Raw genomic sequence first — 20,909 nt, 5'->3', positions numbered from 1 at the left:
ATATATATATATGTATATATATATATATATATATATATATATATATATATATATATAAAGATATATCTACATACACAGACATGCATAATACAACTGAGACAGATACAGATATAGATGTTATCCAATTTCCTACTTGCATATGCTGTGAAATTCAATCACTACCCAACCTACAGAAGGATATCCGAAACTTATCACTTCAGTCGCGGAAGTATAGTATTTTAGATATGACTTCTTTTTTTTTTTTCAAACTGGAACCAATGAGAGGCAATTATATTCTAATTCAGCACAGCTCCTGATTCCCAGTGAGGAAATTAATGCACATAGAGACAAGCTGAAACCAGCTGCCCAGACACTGATTATCTATGCCATTTTATGTTATCATTACCTTAGCCCTAGCTCTGAATTCTAAACGTAGCCAGTTTCAATATTTCAGTCATTCCTATACTGACGCCATCATTGTGTCGTATTGCCACAAATGCCATTATTGTGAGGTCATCTCCAGTCACTGAACAATGTTCGGAAGATTTTATTTTTGTTTTGTTTTTTGTTTTGTTGTTTGTTTTTCTTTTCTTGCAGGGGGGGGGGGGGAGGGATTTGATGAAATCTGATCTGGCACCACTAGACAGTTACAGAGTGTTTGTATAATTGGATTGACCCAAAACAATGCCATATGCTGCTGGCATATTCCTAATAAACGTTTGCATTTATATTGATAGTCACACTGTTCAAACAACTATAGCTAAATATAGGCATGAGGATAATATCAGGAAAACTCATAGCATGCATCTAGTGGACAGAATAATCCATAGTCTAAATATGTAGTGATTATAAGCTCATATGTTGCCATAACAATTTCAAGGGGGGGGGGGGGACTATTGAGAGAGCTGCTTACACTGTGGTATATATATGCAATTCATACAGACATCTCTAAGACTTTTTTAGTACATAATCTGATAAATATGCACTAATTTCCGCACTGGAATATCATTATTTCCACTTTTTACTTCTGACAGTCATATAATCAGATGCTAGATTAAGCTTGCAGCTTAATTGCTAGATATAGATGTTTCAATGTAAGTTTACTCATTTCAAACATGTTTAGCTGTCACCGAGAATAAGCCACAGGGGTAGAATATGGTATTGAAGACCTGGGGAAAGATCCAAGTTCAAAGTTTGCAACCCTCTCTTATGTCATATTGAAACCTGGTTTGATTTAAGCTTCCTGTACTCTTCAATAATTGCACTTCTGCAAATAACCGGTACAACTAGCTATGATTTACTTTCATGAGTTTTAATGCATTTATTTGTGGCAGCAAGATGCTCTGAAAACAATTCATTTTAATGTCTCTTCATATGCTCTGATTACATGTAATTTGCTAGTCTTGTCATCATTACAAGTTTATTTAATAACTATGGCTGTGATATCTTATTTTTCAGCACTGTTTAAAAATAGCATAAAACTTCGAATATATATGTGTGGCAAGTGAACTGTCTACAAACATATCCATTTGTTTTTATTCCCTGAATACATTGGTACTAGGAGATTGTCATTGAGAAAGTTTTGTCTTTTCATATCACTGAGCCCTGTGTGCTTGGAAGTAACATGAAGTGACTTGCTTAAAAAGAGAACGATGAAAGTGTATTCATTGAAAAAAGTTAATTTCTAGTGCACGGTCGGGTAAGACTAATTTCAAGTGTTTTTTAATCAAAACATAAAATAGTTTCACACGTAACAAGCAAAAAAATTACGTACTTTTGTTTTTGCACTGATTTCTTGTTGCCCGGACTCTGTGAAAATTTCCACACTGAAATTTGCCACGTCTATAGTACCTGTACTACTGATAAGCCTTTATGAGCTCTTGTATTTATCTTTGGGTGTTAAAAAAAGAATATTTATTTCATTCGGTCGAGATCTTTCAGCTACCATGTTAACACGCTGTTTTCAAGAAATATACTCAGCTTTTGCTGTACTCTTTCTTTCCAATCAACATCAAGAAACACAAAAAGTTCGTTGGGGGTTTTGTTGTTGTTTGCTGGTCCCTCAAAGCAATGCAGGGGCTCTAATCTGAAAGGCCAGGAAAAAACCTAGACTGATTACAGACTCAAAGCTCACACTGGAAGAAGTGAGGTTTGTGATAAATTGATGTTAAGTTTATAAAGGTCAATTACTAATACACATGTTGGCAGAGTGTGCCATGTGGCAGTGGAATGACAAAATACTCTGGAAATGCCGAGTAGCAGGCACAATATCGGTGTCTGCTGCCCTCTTCAGATTCATACATGGCATTCTACAATCAATCCCAGTGTGTGAAAACACTATCCTCCTCTGCTACCAACATGTATAAAGCAAAAGTTACTTTAAAGATATTGTGTATATAATCATTTATTTATTTATGCATGTGTTTTTGTTGTATATATATATATATATATATATATATATATGCCTCTAGATTGTGCATTGTATATACATGTATGTAATTTTATAGATGTTATTACTATACCGGTACATAAATATTTTATACAGTGTGGATTCAAGCATATGTATGCACATGTGCATGTACTTTGTATGTACATGTGTACTATGGCTTGAAAAATATCCTTTGACTGCAATGCAAAATTCCTGCATTAGCTATCGCATTGTTCTGTAGGGCCCTGTGATCACACCATTCATTGACAAATATTTTGGAGTATGAAGAAATTTAAAGCCTTAGTCAGGAATAAGATGACATTTATATTGATGAGAATTTCTTGAAGAATCAAAGCATCCATGAGTTAACAGGGTTTGCGGGTTCAAGTTGTATAAGGTTATAAATAAATGTAATGGAGTAATATACTCACAGCTCTGCCACTTTGGACGTCTTGTACTGCCTCTTTTCTAATCTTGCTTTGAGCATCTCGACCTGTGTGAGGAAAGACCAGGCTTAGTGTAAGTTGACAATGATACCAATATAGTATGCATCCCTGAAATTACAGACCAATCAGCCTGAAGTGTGAGGATGTGCTTCTATCATGTTAAACACTATACTACCTAAGTGCTCCTTCAAGCTTAATCACTTTCTCTTTTTGTCTTTTTCTGACTGTCTTGTAGCCATGAGGTGTGACATATATGGCTTCATACATGTATTTGTGTTTCATCAGTTCTTTTACCTCTTTATAAAAGAAACAAATCCTATACCTTCACCTTTCTGTTTTCTTCTTCAAAAGTTGATCCATCTTAAGTTGAATGAGTCTGATTTTGTTAACTTTGTGAATAGCTAGGTATTCAAAAAAACTAGATATATCGCTACGGCGACTGATATGCCTCCGCCATAATGCATGGTTCTCCTAATAAGTCTATAGTACAATGTCTTGACGATGTGTGATGACAGTTTCACACAATTGGCAAAATATTAAAATGACAGGTTTGACACAAATGTGCTGAATGTTCACTTTCCTAGAACAAGGTTCAATTGGATGAATGATTGAAATGTCAGAGTGCAGGTATTTGGGGAACTGATGATTTTTACTTGACTTTTGACCCTTTTATAAGTTTATGCATTGGAGTAATTTTCAAGGTATTGAGAAAAACTATAATTTCAGTATCAAATGGGAAAATAGCATTATCTAAACCTGGCCTTTGACCTTTGACCTCACAGTTCCAAAGAGAATCACTGTTAGGTTGAACATGCCTAAATATGTAAGTTTCATGATGATACCTTGAGTTACTTTTGAGATATGGAGGAAAAAGTGCAATTCAGCACTTTCACTTGATCTTTGACCTTTTGACCTTTGACCTTTTGGCAAGAAACTTCCCACAGAATATATATTGAGTAATACATGTATACATCAAGTTTAAAAAAAAAAACCTTCAGGCATTGCATATATAAGGAAAGTAGTGATATTTTGAGGAGTTGACCTTGACCTTTGACCCCCTGACCTTTGAACCATGACCCCCAACTTCCCTAGATAATCACTGCCCATTGGAACAAGCATATATATTAAGTTCCATGAAGATACCTTGAACCATTTGCGAGATATGGAGAAAAACATGAATTTTCAACCTTTTTTTCACAAAATAACCTATGACCTTTGACCTTTGACCCCGTGACCCTAAAATCCTAATAAAGTATTATCCCCCCAGGATATACCCTCATACCAAGTTTGATGTAAAACCACCACACGGTTCTTGAGATATCGACAAAAACAAAACGAGACGGACGTACATACGTACGTACGTACGGACGGACGTACGTACGGACGGACGGACGTACGTACGGACAGACGGACGGATGGACGGACGACCCGAAAACATAATGCCTCCGGCCACTTCGTTGGCGGAGGCATAAAAATCAAATGCTTGCTGCTGTACTTTTCTACTCCAGTCTAGAAAATGAATACTGACAATGTCATTGGCACTGTCTACTGAAAGCTTACAATTCATGCAATTTATTTAGAGTGCAGCTGTCATGGCAACATATTGTGATAACATTCAGTCAGCCCTTCAGTCATCGCCATGGTAAATGCAGTTTTTGGTAAGTCAATAATGACTGAATAATGTCAAGTCAAAATTATCCACAAGATATGACAGTTTTGTAACAGTCCCACTGCTATGATGCTTATGTGGACATTCTTCAATCACATTACGTTTCCACATCAGCATAAGCAAGAGAAATATTATAGTGACATTTCCTTTGCAATTTTTTGGCTCATTGGACCGATATGAACTAAAAGATGGCAAAAAAATCAAATACACCTATAGGTCACCTGAACAATAAATTTACACCTGACAGTTTTATCTATTAGGGTCAAGAGTAATGCCTATGTCCACTACTGATCACAAAGGTTAAAGATATATAACCATATCTATATTTACATCATGCACTTTTTTTGCCTTAAAGGGGAAGGCTAGTAACTGATCAGTGGGAATCAGTGGAAATGCTGGGAGATGATTGTTCCAATCCTTATGGGATTCATTCAAGAGTTCATTGTATATCTATTGTTGTGTGAAAATGATTTGCTTCAGAACGGTCTCATATTCAAGTAATGTGCAGATTAATGCTCCGTCACTGACCAGGGACGCTAACCTGGAAGCATTAAACTGCACATTACTTGAATATGAGACCATTCTGAAGCAAATCATTTTCACACAACAATAGATATACAATGAACTCTTGAATGAATCCCATAAGGATTGGAACGATCTACTCCCAGCATTTCCACTGATTCCCACTGATCAGTTACTAGCCTTCCCCTTTAAGGCCTACTACTTTATGTAGAAAGAATTTAAAAAACAGAATGCCATTTGCATCTTGCACATTTTCCCACAATGATCCTTTCTTAATCACCTCCACACTCTCAATATCGTTTATCTTTGATCAGGATTAATGTCAAGAGACAACCAATCAGTATTTGCTGCTAAATGTATGCAGTTAACATTAGCTTTACAAGAATTATTGTGCAGCAATGAATCTTGGGATGTATGAGAAAGGATACTGAGCATAAGATGTACTGTACACATGTATTTTAGTCATTTTACTCATGCAGATTTCAAGAGTTAAATGATATTTTCAACTTTAGCTAAACATCAAAATATTGCAAGTGATCTCTAACCTTGCTTCTTGGAAGGACATGTAATTTAATTTTCATTCCATTTCTTTGTATTTCACACATTTTGTCGACAGTAAATCTTTTCCCCTGAAACAATGCCATGAAGACTAAAGCCTTAGAAAAAGCTTTATTTTCAATGGACACAAAGACAAGATACATAATAGCCCATCCATGAATAATCCACAAATATAACTCATCAACTGTAGCCATATCGGTGCAGCATGCTGCTCATAGCTATGTATACATTGTGTGTGAATAATATGTATATACATATACATATATGAATATGACTCATCACAACAAAAGCCTGGTGAAGTGACTGAGTATTCCTGATGAACGTTGCTTCTTATTTCCAGTCCTCCTAGTACTATTTCTGCTGATATTTAATTTCTTCAAGTTTACTTCAAAGTATGGCCTACCTACTATAGAGACAGCAAGAAAGCAAATCACCAGAGATAGAGAATCTTTAGAAAATTGGCTGTGATATGCTTCATTAAAGCTAAATGTTTCAAATTTACAACCCCTTTTAAGATTTTGAAATTTGGACAGAAAGTGGTTTGAATGTCTGATTTGTATCTTTAAGAAAAGTCTTCTGTTTTAGGGAAATCACCTTTTTCTTTCATTTCAACTTTGATGTCTGCAACTTATCAGAGTAATGTGATGACAGGTCATATATGTGTATATATATTTACAAGATACATATATATTCATGTATACATAAATGTACATCAATGCAGCTTGTATAGGAATATATATATATATACATACCTTGCGTGTGAGGAAGAGAATTGGTGAGCAACATGCAAAGTGCAGATGATGATGATGAGATGACTCCTGTTGGATGACAATGGACATGATGAAGGGGGGGGGGGGCGCAGGATGAGACAGAAACACAAGGATTATACAGGCAGGCAAAATCAAACAAGGAGATAAACAAACACAAATATATGGAGTGAGTGGGGGAAATATATACAGATATAAGACATATGAGAAGAAAGAGAGAGAAAGGATGTACATGATACAGATAAATTAGAATGGGTAAGAGTTTTTTTGAATGAAAGTATGTGGTAGGTATTGATTTAATTGGAAGTACACCAATATGGTAAAGACGGGAAGAAATAAACAACATGGAATGAAGAGAATAAAATTTGAGTACCAGAGATGCAGAAGGTGAAGTCAGGGGAATAAAGAAAGTGAGATAAACCAGAGTTTCCAATTAGGATGAAAAAAAAAATCATAATTGCCACAAGGAGAAATGGATTATGATCCATAGGAAAGTGTCAGATAGATTAATTACATTGAGAAGAAGTAGAGATTTGTGACATTTGAGTGGTATAAGAAAGGAATCAATGAATATTATTGAGAAGGGTAAATGTTTTGACGAGGAAAGTGTAGCAGTTGAGAGAAAGAATGAAGTTGGGAAGAGACATGTGTAAGATAAACATAAAAACCACATTGGGCAAGTATGTGATAGTGCAAAATAGGAGGTCCATTCGGGCGTCATGACATGAAACACAGTGTGAAAAGTAGGATTACAGGGAAACAAAAACATAGAGGAGAGATAGAAAGAAAATAAAATTAAGAGGAAGTAAATGCATATACCCAGAGCCTCCAAAAAAAATTAACTTGTCCCATGAAATAATGCCTCAGATTTTGTTTGCATCCTTCATCTCTGACATTTGAGTCAATGCAATTTATGTCTAGGCATGCAAGGTAACACACAGAGTGAGCCAATATATAACTAACGCAGCAAAGGTGGAATGATTTTCAGTGTCAGGAAGTAGCCCTCTGACATCTGAACAAATCCCTCACGCACGTCACTAGACACTTTGCTGCCTAGGAATATCTGTGATATTTCTAGCGGAAGGTAAAAGAGGGATGCACCACTTTACGTAAATCTCTTGATAAAGGATGTTTCTCTGTGACATGAACCAGCAGGCATTACCTCATTATAAAAGTCTCCAAATATAACATTAAGCATGGTTAGCTGATATTCTAGCAGTTGACAAAGGACTGATTTGCAATAATATATGCACAAATCACTTTCATTTTCCAAATATTGGAAATTACTTTTTGTATAATTGAAATCACTGGCTTGATTTTTTTTTTTTTTTACAAAATTTCAGACCTTTTTGAAACTAATGTAATCACTGAAGCATGAATATCTCCAATTTCATTTCAAGAAATGGAAATAAATCTTTCAATTTATAACAGGTCTTGGAATTTGGTGAATGTGTCACTCATATGCCAAAACACAAACAAGAAAGAGGCAACAATTAATCATAATTGTCAAATCAATATGCCATCGATGGTGTATGCAAGATGCCAATTTTTAGCCAAGAACACAAAATCAGTAATCCCATCTCTCAATGTTTCAGACTCGAATATATGTTAAGCAGAAGCCAGATGCAAAAAAAAAACCCTCTCGAGTGGCCCTTGACGAAAATACAATGGTGATGCACAAATAATTCCCATGCCCCTGATCCCATGTGACAAATGTACAACATATATTCACAAAAATTACCTCTTGCACAAGTTGTTTGCTTGAAAGCACAGCAGCCATTGCCTAAGCAGTAGCGACATACATCATTGCTTGGGATTTGTTTTTCTTCTCTCAGATAAACATACAAGTCAATACCAATGTGATTTGTCCAACAATTTTCATTCATCAAATTCACAGCTTTACAAAGATAGATAACAGCAGATAATTCACTGGGAAAAATTTGGCATATTCTTCGGCACCATCCTGGCAACAAGATACAGAAATATAACATGGGATCCTTTGCATCCTAGTAAGCATAGTACATACATCATGCAGTTCTTTGGTGAGAACAGAAATGCAGGCCTGTTCACAGGCTGCATGAACTGCGAGTACCCATTTCTCCCTTGGTATACCTCACATCTTGCGTGTGTGTGCTCCTGTGTCTTTGTATCAAGATTTAAACATGCCTCCCCCCTCTTAATTTTGTAATATAATATTGACTTCATCAACATCAAACTTCACCTTGAATGAAACTAGATTCTAAAGGAGGACTGTACTTGCACATGGCCTGTACATATTTTGTTCATAGCTGATGTGAGCTCGACATGAACCTTACAAGATATAGATCTACCAGATATGAAAGATTGAAGATGGGGAAGATGCTAAGATATACATAAATGGTAAGTATAACAAGTTCATGTGTGAAAACAGTGTGTACAAGTATATCACAAAACCTTTCATAGAATATCTGGGGAGATGTAATGAAAAGTGACAGAGTCAAGTATATGATAAGAAAAGAGGCTGTATACAGCTGAAGAATGTATCACAGAAATGTCACTTCCTTATTACTATCAGGTTGTATAGCAAAGGAAACTTTGGTGTTAAAAAAGTCATTTTTTATCTCAGGTCAGCTGCATATTCCAAATCTGTTTACAGCTCTCAATTTACCAATTAATCAGCAAATGCAACTTGATTTTCACTATTATAATTACAAAAGTATCTTGGAATAAACCCTTGTTATGTCTCCCATATACATCATTTGGCAAAAAGAATGTACTTCAGAGTGTACAGATAGCCACTTGTTAATACCTACCAGAATGTATTGCCCACATCCATTGAACTAAATTGCAAACTGTCAAGTAAAGCCAACATGCTTGGCCATATTTCACTCATTTCACAATGCCAGAGTGGAAGTGTGTAGAAGTGTTCATTTCTCACATGCCATATCAGGACAACATATGTCGGGGGACATTATACTGCACCACTTTCGAGTAAAGACTGCGACCACTCTTTGTACAAGTTATCATGCAGGCAAATCGGAACCGGTGCACCAGTGGGGGCATGAGAAGTGAGTTTTTACCTGTCTCTTGCTCTCTTCAGAAGCTGACTGGATGTCTGAGTCTGACGGACATCTCCCATCCCCATCTTCGCTGGGTGTGTTGATCTACAGTGACACACAAATGAGGTAAATTTACTCAAACATCTCCTGTTATTGTTTAATCACACAATCACACCTACCATATGACTTTCAAACAATTTCACAGATTTTGATTTAAACCCATATAAATGAGGCTTCAAGGTGAATTAAGATTTTAATGGACCAGTCCTGGATAGGCAATGCAGGTTCAGGACACAAAAAGTGCAAAAGTGACTGCAAATGTACATCATGGAGGTTTAAACAATCCCTAGCTGTCAACATTTTTTCCCCTTTTTTTTCAGTAGTCAGTAAAAATGAAATCATGAATATAATTTTGAAGATGAATGCACCCACAGTCAGACATGAGCAAAACAATGGAGGCCTAGTGTAATAAAATCACTTTGAATTATGCAAGACAGGATTTTACTTTCTTGTCTCAAGCAAAGGTTTCAGGATACCCTGCTATATCATGTCCCGTGTGGACTGAATATGTGAATCTTGATAAAGCATCTAACTGAATAATGTATGAATATGGACTGCATCTTAAAATGGGGGAAAAAGAGCACTAACAAACATGTTTTGTCACATGCTATACTTTGGTTATGACTGTCAAATTATGACGTGTAAATTGTTCAGACTTTCAATCATGACATACATGCAAGTCATCATCATACAGCAGTCAGTCAGAGAGGACTATATCAAGGTTGCTCACTGAGCAAAACTCATAACAAATAGGAAACAGCAGCATTCATATTCTACATCTGTTGATGTACCCTCCAACTGTCAAATTTTCAACCATTACACAATGTAGAATAGTTTGTCCCGCACTGCCCGACTACAAGCAAATTGCGTCGTATATGATGCATGTACCCACGTCCTCGTGAAACCCCCACAGACTCATAGAAGCATCTTTGTGTGTCAGAAGGTATCACTTCTCTCCAGCTATCACTTCCCCACACCAGATCAGCCACACAGCACAATACCTCAATGGCCTGCCATGCAGCTCAGTTGCCCACGCGGCATGCGCTCGCAGCTGTTTAATTTAGCGTATCCATGTAGAGAATACACATTGCTGTTTAATTTAACGTACACGTGCCCCATTGTGTGTGAAGTGCAGTAATTGTAAATGAGGGCATTCAGCTTGGCAAGGAAACAATTGCACACATTCAATAGGCTCCCAGGGAACAGAAAGGATTCATTTGAGTGGTTCTTAGAGAAAGAGAGTCCATCAAGCAAAGAGAAATTAAAGGATCAGTCTCTTTAAAAATTGTTAAAAATCTTAACATCTTCCAATACTCGCGCTGAGAGCTAATACCTTTCTCTGCTGGAGGTGGGTAATGTTTGTTTGTCTTTTTAAAAATTTGCCATTCACCATCAGTGTCCTAAGATATATACCAACTTAATCATAATGCAAATTATTTCATTAGCAAATTTTTACTAAACATCCTACATCATCTTTTATGTCTGTTTTTAGTAAAGAAACAAATGTCTTATACCTTAATTTTAGTATTAGCAAAAGTATTTTCATACCTTAGCAATCAATTTGATGAAACAAGTTAAAATTCAAACATTCTAAGCTGATGTTCAACTTTAAATATTTTTTTTGGTGATTTGATTTATAGTAGATAAACCAGTTTCTGTATCCTCATCAGTTTTGTAAGTGGATCCTACACCACCGTGATGCTTTAAATCTTCTTCTTTTTTTGTCAATGAAGTCACATACTTTATACTTGAAATACTTAAAACCCATGATGTGCTTCAACAATTGAATTCCTGTCTTGTACATACTGAAATACCTGCGTGTATAAAATGGGAGCAAGGATTTCTTTAAGAAATGACAGGCTAACTTAATGTGAACGATAGGAAGTGTTATTCCTGTGTTATTGATATGTCAGACAAGCTACACACAAAAAGACATAAAAGTGAATTTCAAAAAGGTGAGTTGCTACATTTTTACCAAGTGTCTTATTGTATCTATCATGTCTACCATCGAGTCTAGACAGGTACATTCATATAAAATGAATAAAGTAGGACAGAATGAAGGTGTACTAAAAACATAAAAGGCAAGGACGGATAAAAGAGTAAAGTAAATCTAAAGAGGGATTTCAGTCCAGTTATAAGTTCTACTAGTCTGATAAGAAAAAGTAAAATCTCATGAGTACAACAGTTGAAATTTCATCAAAATCGGATGAAAATTAAGGAACTTATGAAATTGCTGAGTTTCGCTAATTTTTGCTGAACAGTTCCTGTACAGTTGATATAGATATGAAGAGTTTGTTCGCAAAAACCGATAAGTACATTTTTGAAGATTTTGAAGTACGGTCTTTGTCATAAAGTACAAAATAACACCTTTTAAATGATATATTGGTCACTACATATAAAGGTAAATTTTTGAAGTTATGGTGAAAAGAAGCAAAAATTTTCTAATTATTCTCTTTATTTTTCTTGACCTGTAATCGCAAATATCTCCATTTGGCAAATATGGACTTATTGGTTTTTGCGAACAAACTCTTCATATGCAAATGAGTGAGCTGATGATGCCATTACCTCACAATTTTCTAGTGATCATGTACCAAAAAAGAATGATAAAAGTTCAATTTTCTGTTATTAAAGTGTAAAACATAAAGTTACTTCTGATTGAATAACTCAAAAATAATGATCAGTTTATAGATTAATCAGAATTTGAGACTGGGGTATTGTTGCATTTGAATGGAAAACTAGAAATTTAGAAATTTCATGTACAAATATATGGCAAGTTGTGAGGAAATAACACCATCACTTCACTATTTGCATACTTATTGACTGATAAGACATATTTCCTGAAAAATTAAAAAACTTCAAAATGTCATAACTTTCTTATTCTGCATCTGATTTTGATCAAATTTTCATTATTGTGCTAGAAAATATCATTCCTTCTTTTCAGACTAACTTTCAACTGCACTGGAATTCCCCTTTTGGCAATGCATTTTTGACAGGTGCTCTGACAAAATGCATTTCTACAGCTTGTTTTAAATTGATACCATCTATATCGATGCAATCAATTGATCGTACAATTTTAAAGTTTGCTAATGAGAGAAGTGCACTCACCTTCTTCTTCTTGAATGTCCTGTTGATTCTACTCAGCTTCTTGATGTCCATCTCAGTGGTGTTAACACAGCCTGGCACTGGCCGATGGACATCCCAGAACGCTCTCTCTTGACTGTCCAGCACTTTCCTCTCCATTTTGTCTCTCTTCTTGTCAACTCTATATAGTGGATGGGGTTAGGGTAAGGGCAGTAGAAAAGTGGCCATGATACAGGTATGTTTAAAGGGACTGTACAGTACTGGTTGAGGTGGGGATTCATGTTTTGAACATTCCTAAGTGAGATAATGAAAAGCCTCTTATGAAATATGAAAGAGCATGTAATTTTAAGAAGGATTCAACGTTTATTTGATAAAAATTGTTTTTCAAATGGCTGAGATATCCCAAAAAGTGCTAATAATAAAAGGCGACATGCCACAACTTTATTAAGATCTCTTTGTTTCACATTGTTTTTGGATATCTCAGTCATTTCAAAACCGATTTTCATCAAATAAACTTTTGATACCCCTTAGAACTGCATGCTCTTTGAGTGGTTTCTGAATATCTCGCAAAACGTTAAAAGCTAAATCCTCACCTCGACCAGAACTGTACACACCCTTTAAACAGTGTTACAATCAAACTACTAATATTTCTCATGCTGTGATCACAGTGGCACTAAAACATTAAAATTACATGTGAATAACTAATTTGTGGAGCATGGACCATTTTTATACACCACATGGTAAATCATGATTCCTTTGGTACACTACAAAGTGAACGTGTGGTGTAGCTCTCCGCAGTAGTCTAGACCTTTCCATCAGATTCTATCAAACAAGTTTACAATAGCTGCACTTCTCTCTTTCTTATTGAACACCTGGAATTGAATACCATATTAACCAAATCCCAAAGGCACTATGTCACAAAATGCAGAACTTTTAAAAGGAGTTTCCTTATGCTTTAACACTAATTTTCTTTTGGTGAATCATTCATCCTCAATAAGCAATTCCACTCATAGTCATGTCGAATCAATGCATGTTGTGTAGACAGCTATGTTGCTGTTCCAAGTGTGTCAAGACAAACTGGCACAGCATATGCACATGCCATCCTGTAATTTCAAAAACAGGATGGCAAGAGTAAGAAAAAGTGTACCCCACCCTCCCCACATGCATTAGCAGAAAAAAAAAATGCGTAAGCTTTTCGTCTGTAATTGATCAACTAGCACACACAAAAAAAAAAAGAGATGAAGAGACAGATAAATAGTTATGTATAATGACTTTTCCGTGACACAAGAAAGTGAAGAAATAGTTCATAAGACATATGTACATATATACATAAAGATATGAAGAGTTTGTTCGCAAAAAGCGATAAGTCCATTTTTTAAGAATTTGAAGTACGGTCTCTGTCATAAAGTACAAAATAATACCTTTTAAATGATATATTGGTCACTACACATGAAGGTACATTTTTGAAGTCATGGTCAAAAGAAGCAAAAATTTCCTTATTAATCTCTATATTTTTCTTGACCTTTAATCGCAAATATCTCCATTTGGCAAATATGGACTTATCGTTTTTTTACTCTTCATATATATGGATATATGGACTTATCGGTTTTTTACTCTTCATATATTTGTTGGCGAGATTTTATAACAGACAAAGACCATAAAGTCCTTATACTTTACTCACTAAGTGCCCTTTCATATTTAGTATATCAGAATCAAACAAAAATTGGGATGTATGAACATTATGATATAGTCATGGCAAGATTTAGAAAAATATTTGTCAAGGATAGACATTGTACAACACAAGTTTTTATATGCTGAAACTTCCAGAAACCATGTCTAGCCCCCTGAGACCATTTTCCTGTTACTCACTTGGAAAATACAAGATTTATGGAAGAGGTTTAATAGAGCTCAATGTACAAGTTCACCAAAATCAAAATTTGACATAAGATAAGACAGTTATGTCATTTCAACATTTTACATATTGTTACATTGTAGTGATATCAGTAGGAACCACATTTTCAGATTTCTTGAGGCAATTGTGTCATATATTTTGTGTGAATTAATGCACTTTACTAGGGACAAGCAGAAAATTAAACTATTTTCATTATGGGTAGTTATCTGGATAAAGAGCTATTATTAGGTCAGTAGGGCTTTAGAAGTTAACATTTGAAGCATAATGTAGCTTAACTCGTTGAGGACGGTTTGTTTTTGCTACTACACGCATTTCCCATAGATACTTGCCCGAGTATACTCGCGACTCGTCCTCAGTGGGTTAAATGTGAAATAGACTATCTGGCAATATGTTATTTTCAGAACTGATATTGTTATTTGTACATTTATGACTTCTATATTCTCTTCCAAACATGGAGAGAATGGTAAAAGCATAAGCTTATGGATTCTGGCCATCCTTTAACGTGGCATTGGCTGTAAATATAGATGTCGGATTGATAAATCAGACATGCTGCAGGAGATTGAATCTGCTTGCACTGAAATAACACATTCCTATGGCTCATGCACATCAGCAGCACAGGGACGATTCATCTAAATGTGCGAGACAGTTTTACCTTCCCTGGAATTCCATGGGAGGGAAATTCAAGCGACATTTTTCCACCTAGAATGGGTTTAGGATTTCCCTGCACTAGGACTGAGTTAACATGCTTCTTGGAAAAGGGTTGAGCAGAAACTGCAGCACGAGGGAGTACTAACCCTTTCACGCCCACCATGCCACAGTAGCAGGGACATCTTCCGCAGCATAATTGATGGTGGGTATGACACACACTTTTAAGTACAGAGTCTCTGTGGGCTTACATGACATGCATTTGAGGAAATGTTTGCGTGCATGAATTTTGATGTACTCAGATTTGCTGTCAAGTTCTGAGAACTTCAGAGATGAAAGATGCTTTTGACGCACTAGGTGAATCTGAAGTAGAATACCAGGTACAATTTGAGACAAATTGGGAATAATTGTTCCTAATGGTAACACAAATTACATGTTAGAAAATCTCATGACCTTCCATCTAGGGATTATAAAATACCCACCTAAATTCGCTACACACAGTCCTGTAATGGCCTTTTGATAGAATTCCTCACTTAATGCAAACACACACACACAGCAGAACACACTTTGTTCATGAATTGTATAAGGGAATAAAAGATTAATAACATAAGGTATTTTATATATGCTTTCATGTGCACATATTTGTCACAATTTTTTTTTCTTGTGTGTTTCCCAATGTTGCTCTCACATAATTTCCTTTTACAAAGCCACATTCTAAAACAATTGCTTTTCAGTGGATTTTTTCCCCCCAAAACCTGCCAAGTTCATGACAATGATGTGGAAAATTGTTGAAAACCATGTTAAATCCCTTCCATTATGATGATTATAATTTTAAAGATACATTAGTTTGTATGTTCAATTGTTTGGCGGGATGTGAAAAATAAGCTGCACTAAAATGAACTGACCCTTGGTAGAATCATTAACGAATACAATTATTGGAAAGATAAATCATTTCAAACACCAAACTAAAGAGGAAAAAGAGTTTTATGTGAATCACATCAAAGTGATGTGACTAAGAGGACTTGAGTGAGGCACTCTTTTAACAAGTTAAGTACGGTTTGATTTTGCTACAACACGCATTCCCCATAGATACCTGCCCGAGTATACTCAGGATTTGTCCTCAACGGGTTAATGCTATGTTACAAATAACCTGTACAAATTCATATGACCGATACTAAATACTAGGTACATGAATTTTTGTGAGTGTTTGCTTATAAATCTCTTTCCACACATCATACATTTTGCTCTTTCTGCTTAATAAATGTCATATCTTCATATAGGGATAATCTAATTTTGCATCATTTCTCCAAATATAACACAAGAAGAGATGTAGAGTTGCAACTGATTGACAAATTGCCCTACATCGACGTAACTTTAGTAAATATAAAGTATGTCGATGCTGGGCAATTTGTCAATCAGTTGTAATGAAAATATCTCAATGGAAGAATTTCATGAATTTGAAAGATGTAAAGTTGTGTAATCAATTTACAAGATATGATATCATATAGTTGAAATGTCCCATGGTGTTTGAAATAACAAATCATGCTATCAGCAAGACTACAAAATATTTTGATCATACTGCTAAACAAAAGCTGTGTTCCAGGAAATCTTTGATTTTTTTTTTTGGAAAATAGGATTTGCAGTACTTAGGTTCTTCAAAACTTCTATATCACCCCAACAGTGGTGATCAGATCTGACACAATCATTTATGTTTATCAATATTTGTACAGCATAAAATCTGACCTTATCTTTCTTATTATGATAAGCACTTTAATGTAATATTGTATGTTTTAATCACTCACAATTAATGCATTTTGATATTCATACATCATGAATGATGGAAAAGCGAGTACACTAATTTCCTTGCCATCTGCCATCTGATAAAAACAAGGAGTAATTTATGATTTAAAATCTAACCTTATCTTATTATGATAAGCACTTTAATGTAATATTGTATGTTTTAATCACTCACAATTAATGCATTTTGATATTCATACATCATGAATGATGGAAAAGCGAGTACACTAATTTCCTTGCCATCTGCCATCTGATAAAAACAAGGAGTAATTTATGATTTACAGAGATTACGAATAAAAAAGAAAAAGAAAATGGGAATACCAAGAAATTAATAGCCAGTTGATAATTAGTAATACTTGCCTTGGAGTTGTCCACCTTTTCAATCTCACTGTTGCTTTGTTCATGAAATGTCACAAATTTCAAATTTGTGCTTATAATATAACGATAAAGATATATAAAACTGGATTTTTTTTTTCTTTCAGTTGAGGATCTTGAATTCTCTATATATAAGATCCATCACCACAACCTAAAAAGTCTCAGGTATCAATTCTATTGATGAAAAAAAAAACTATCAAATTCTCTAGACTTTAATCTTTTAAAGTGAATATGTCCAGTTTGGTTTTTCTAAAATGCTGTCACAATATATATGTATATATATATATATATATATATATATATCCAGGTAAACAGTTTTGAAGATTTCAATTGTACAGTTGGATAGGAGCAAGATGTACGAAAGAAAAAATATTCAAGCAAAAAACATCGCTGACATGTTTTGTCAGGACAAAATAGTTTCAAATTTCAAATCACTTCTATGCATAGAAATTCACACTGATGCAAATATATGTCAAACTTTTGAGATTTCAGAAAACATTTTTTTTTTCACATTTTCTCTCAAATTATTCTGATTTGCCATTTTTTCCTGCTTTCATGATTTTGACTTTCTGAGGGTAATGTGGTGACAAGTAAGGGATACTTGTGTATGTATATATATATATATATATATATATATATATATATGAATAACCATACTTTCATCTTGTGTACGAAATGAATAATTTTGGTGCATCTTATATAATATTAATACAGCCAATAGAGCTTTTTTGGTTCATGTATGAAAGCTTTCTAAATACAACGATAACGTTCCTCTGTTTTCCGCATGCATTAAAAAAAAAGACTTGCACAATCTTACAAGCTTCTAGATTTTTTCAAGCTTTCTTAAAAGATTTCTTACAAGCTTCTAGATTTCTTCCCCTTCTTCCTTCTTTCCTTTTGTATTCATGATGCTCCAATTAATCTTCCCATCGGTGTTTTTCTTTTCCAGAGGGGCCCACATTCTACAAGCTCTGTCTTTTTAGTGGGTCTCTCCATTTTTCGCACTTTAAGCAAGGTTATACATGTACTTCATTTTGACCACTTCTGTTTCTTTTTTTTTCTACAATGTATAATTACTACAAGGTCCTCAATTATTGTAGTCTTTTCATTGCATAATGTTCTGTTTACCTTATTCTCTGTTGTAAAAGAAGTGTAACATATATGATTTGTCGAAAAGTGAAATAAACTTTGAATTGAATTGAATTGAATTGAGCTAAATCTACCTTGTACAGATGTGCGTCATTCTACAATTTTAGAACATTCCTTATCTTTTATGTATTACCATAAGTCCCATAAATATATATATATATATATATATATATATGCATATTATATATACACATTATATGAACCTTTTATATACATATATGCACATATGAACCTCATTTACACATGCATATACATATATACACACACACTTATGAACCTCATATTTCTTTCTCTATTGATCTAAATGCTATATTTACTGAATTATCAGTCTTCAAATAAAGTTTAATGTAGTCAGCACTTACTTTTATATTTCAAAATCACAAACATGAATAACATGCTTGCTTTCAGTCAGATGATATAAATGCAGTGTGCGGTACTCATTCTACCGGCTATGATTCTGAAAAATTAATCCTAAAAAGTAACTTTTCCTCACAAGGAATTAATCTGTAACTATATGATTCTCTGGACTTTTTCTATCGCTTATATTGTGCTTCTACAGCTCTGACCTGCAGTGGTGCTTTGCAGTGCTAAGGATCATGTGTGATTCATATGAAAAAAAGGGTCTCTTAAATATGAGGACAGCATACCCTTGTACTCTGCATTCATCACCATGTGTCTCGTGCATTTAAAATTATGTGTGGGCTCCATCCATGCCCTACTATCAGACAGCTTGCATCCTGTGGCTTTTTTTGTGTAATTGTGTATACTTGTGTATGTGTGTGTGTGTGTGTGTGTATGTCTGAGTCTCTGTGTATCTGCAAATGTGTGTGTTGTAGGTGAGGCAGGTTGGCTCTGCAGTGTGTTCCTGTGTGTGTGTCAGGCCAGCATTAGCATGCAAGTGGGAATGAGTAAGTGTATAAATGCGAGTGTCTCTCATAGTATGCTGTTGTGTGTGTGTTCGCATGTGTGTGTGTGTGGAGGTGTGTGGTGTGTGTGTGTGTGTGTGTGTGTTTGATCATGCTTATGTGTTCTTGTATGCAGTGTTCTCAGATGCCCCGGAGCTTTTGCCAAGCATTTCCATTATGAAGACAACAAGCGACAGCAATGGCGTGCGTGGGGGTCATGTGACGTAGTTCTGTCTCTCTCACCAAGACAAGAGCTTGTCATGCAGATGATGAAGATGATGCTTCTTACAGTTTATTGCCATGGCACCCCATGTATTTAGCAACTTTTCTTGGACAATTTTGCTCATCACTACCATTTATGGCATCTTCTCCTTCCCCCATGGCCAACAAAACTTTGAGCTTCACGGCACCCAAAAGAAATAAGAAAGGAGATATTTTAGGATGGCTGTAAGCGTGGGCTGGTGTTTGTGTTTTGTTGTTTTTCCCTCCTGTTCAATTTACAGGTTTCTTACTGAAAAATATTCCATGTAACCACATTGACAGCTAGGAATTGCCCCTTCCTATAGCCCTACCCCAATTTTCGAAGTGTATGAGTGAGCATCTATTAATAAATTCTGAAATTGTAGTTTGCATCAGATAAGATAGCACTGACAGCAAGATGACATCCTGAAATCTATTAAAAGAAATTTCAACCCTCACTTGCACTTTAAAAAATACAGACAAACAATCATCTTCAACATGCAAACATATTCTGCATTTTGTTTTCAAAAGACTGTTCATAACTGTACTGCAGTCTCCACAAAAGAACTACTGTAAAACATGATATATTCGCGGCATGAAATTTTCGCGAATTGGAGCCGACAACCTTTTTCGTGGCATGAAATTTTTGCGAATTGCCACTGGCGTTCAATGCATGTAGTGTAGACAAAAACTTTCGCGTGCATTTTAATTTCACGAATTTTTGCGCTCGCGAAATTTGCGAAATTAAAATGCACGCGAAAATTTCTCGTTTTACAGTATATCGCTCCATAACTTGGAAACCAATCATTCAAATGTAGCTCTTTAAATCGTACTATGAATTTCAGCTGAATAACACTACTTGGACTCTACTTCATATATCTCAAATTGATATTGCTATGGTAGGGGAGATACTTTTCCAATAACATACCAAAAGTTAAATATCAGTCAAGCTCACACAGGTTCTTCTGACATAAAGTTGTATCTTTGCTCATTAATGGTTTGCTTTCTGGTGTAAGATAATAATTGCGCAGTGCAGCTGGTTCCAATGACTATGATGTGATTAATGAAACCTGTCTGTCAACAAACTAATCTCAACTTAGACATTGTTAAACCTGTGCTCAACAAAGTTCATATTTCACACATTGTATACATGCAGAGAATTTTATTAATTGGATAAGTGACTTTCATAAATTACCTTTTCTTTTTTCTACATGTCTCTATGTTTTCATCTCTCTTTTTTCTCTCTCTTTTTATTATTACCCTCCATTGAAAGCCCTTTGAGTTTCCACAATTGAAAATGAAAGATAGACACATTGAAGCTAAGGTTTTTAAAATCAC

General features: G+C 35.1%; 1 protein-coding gene across 1 annotated transcript in view; it reads right to left on the bottom strand.

Moving 5' to 3' along the window:
• The window catches only part of LOC139741202 (regulator of G-protein signaling 7-like), a 95,065-nt gene that overhangs the window by 29,737 nt on the left and 44,419 nt on the right, over positions 1-20,909 (bottom strand). The window contains exons 7-10 of the mRNA XM_071651792.1: positions 12,573-12,729; positions 9,429-9,512; positions 6,355-6,420; positions 2,839-2,900 (exon numbers count right to left, since the gene is read on the bottom strand). Coding sequence (XP_071507893.1) covers positions 2,839-2,900; positions 6,355-6,420; positions 9,429-9,512; positions 12,573-12,729 — 369 coding nt within the window. The remainder of the gene's footprint in view (positions 1-2,838; positions 2,901-6,354; positions 6,421-9,428; positions 9,513-12,572; positions 12,730-20,909) is intronic.

The sequence above is a fragment of the Diadema antillarum genome, unplaced genomic scaffold, assembly GCF_040938485.1.
Source record: "Diadema antillarum isolate AM-2024a unplaced genomic scaffold, OU_Dant_1.0 seq00000910_RagTag, whole genome shotgun sequence".
Lineage (NCBI taxonomy): Eukaryota > Metazoa > Echinodermata > Echinoidea > Diadematoida > Diadematidae > Diadema > Diadema antillarum.
The sequence above is the reverse complement of the archived record's forward strand: the minus strand, read 5'-3'. Positions and strand labels throughout refer to the sequence as shown.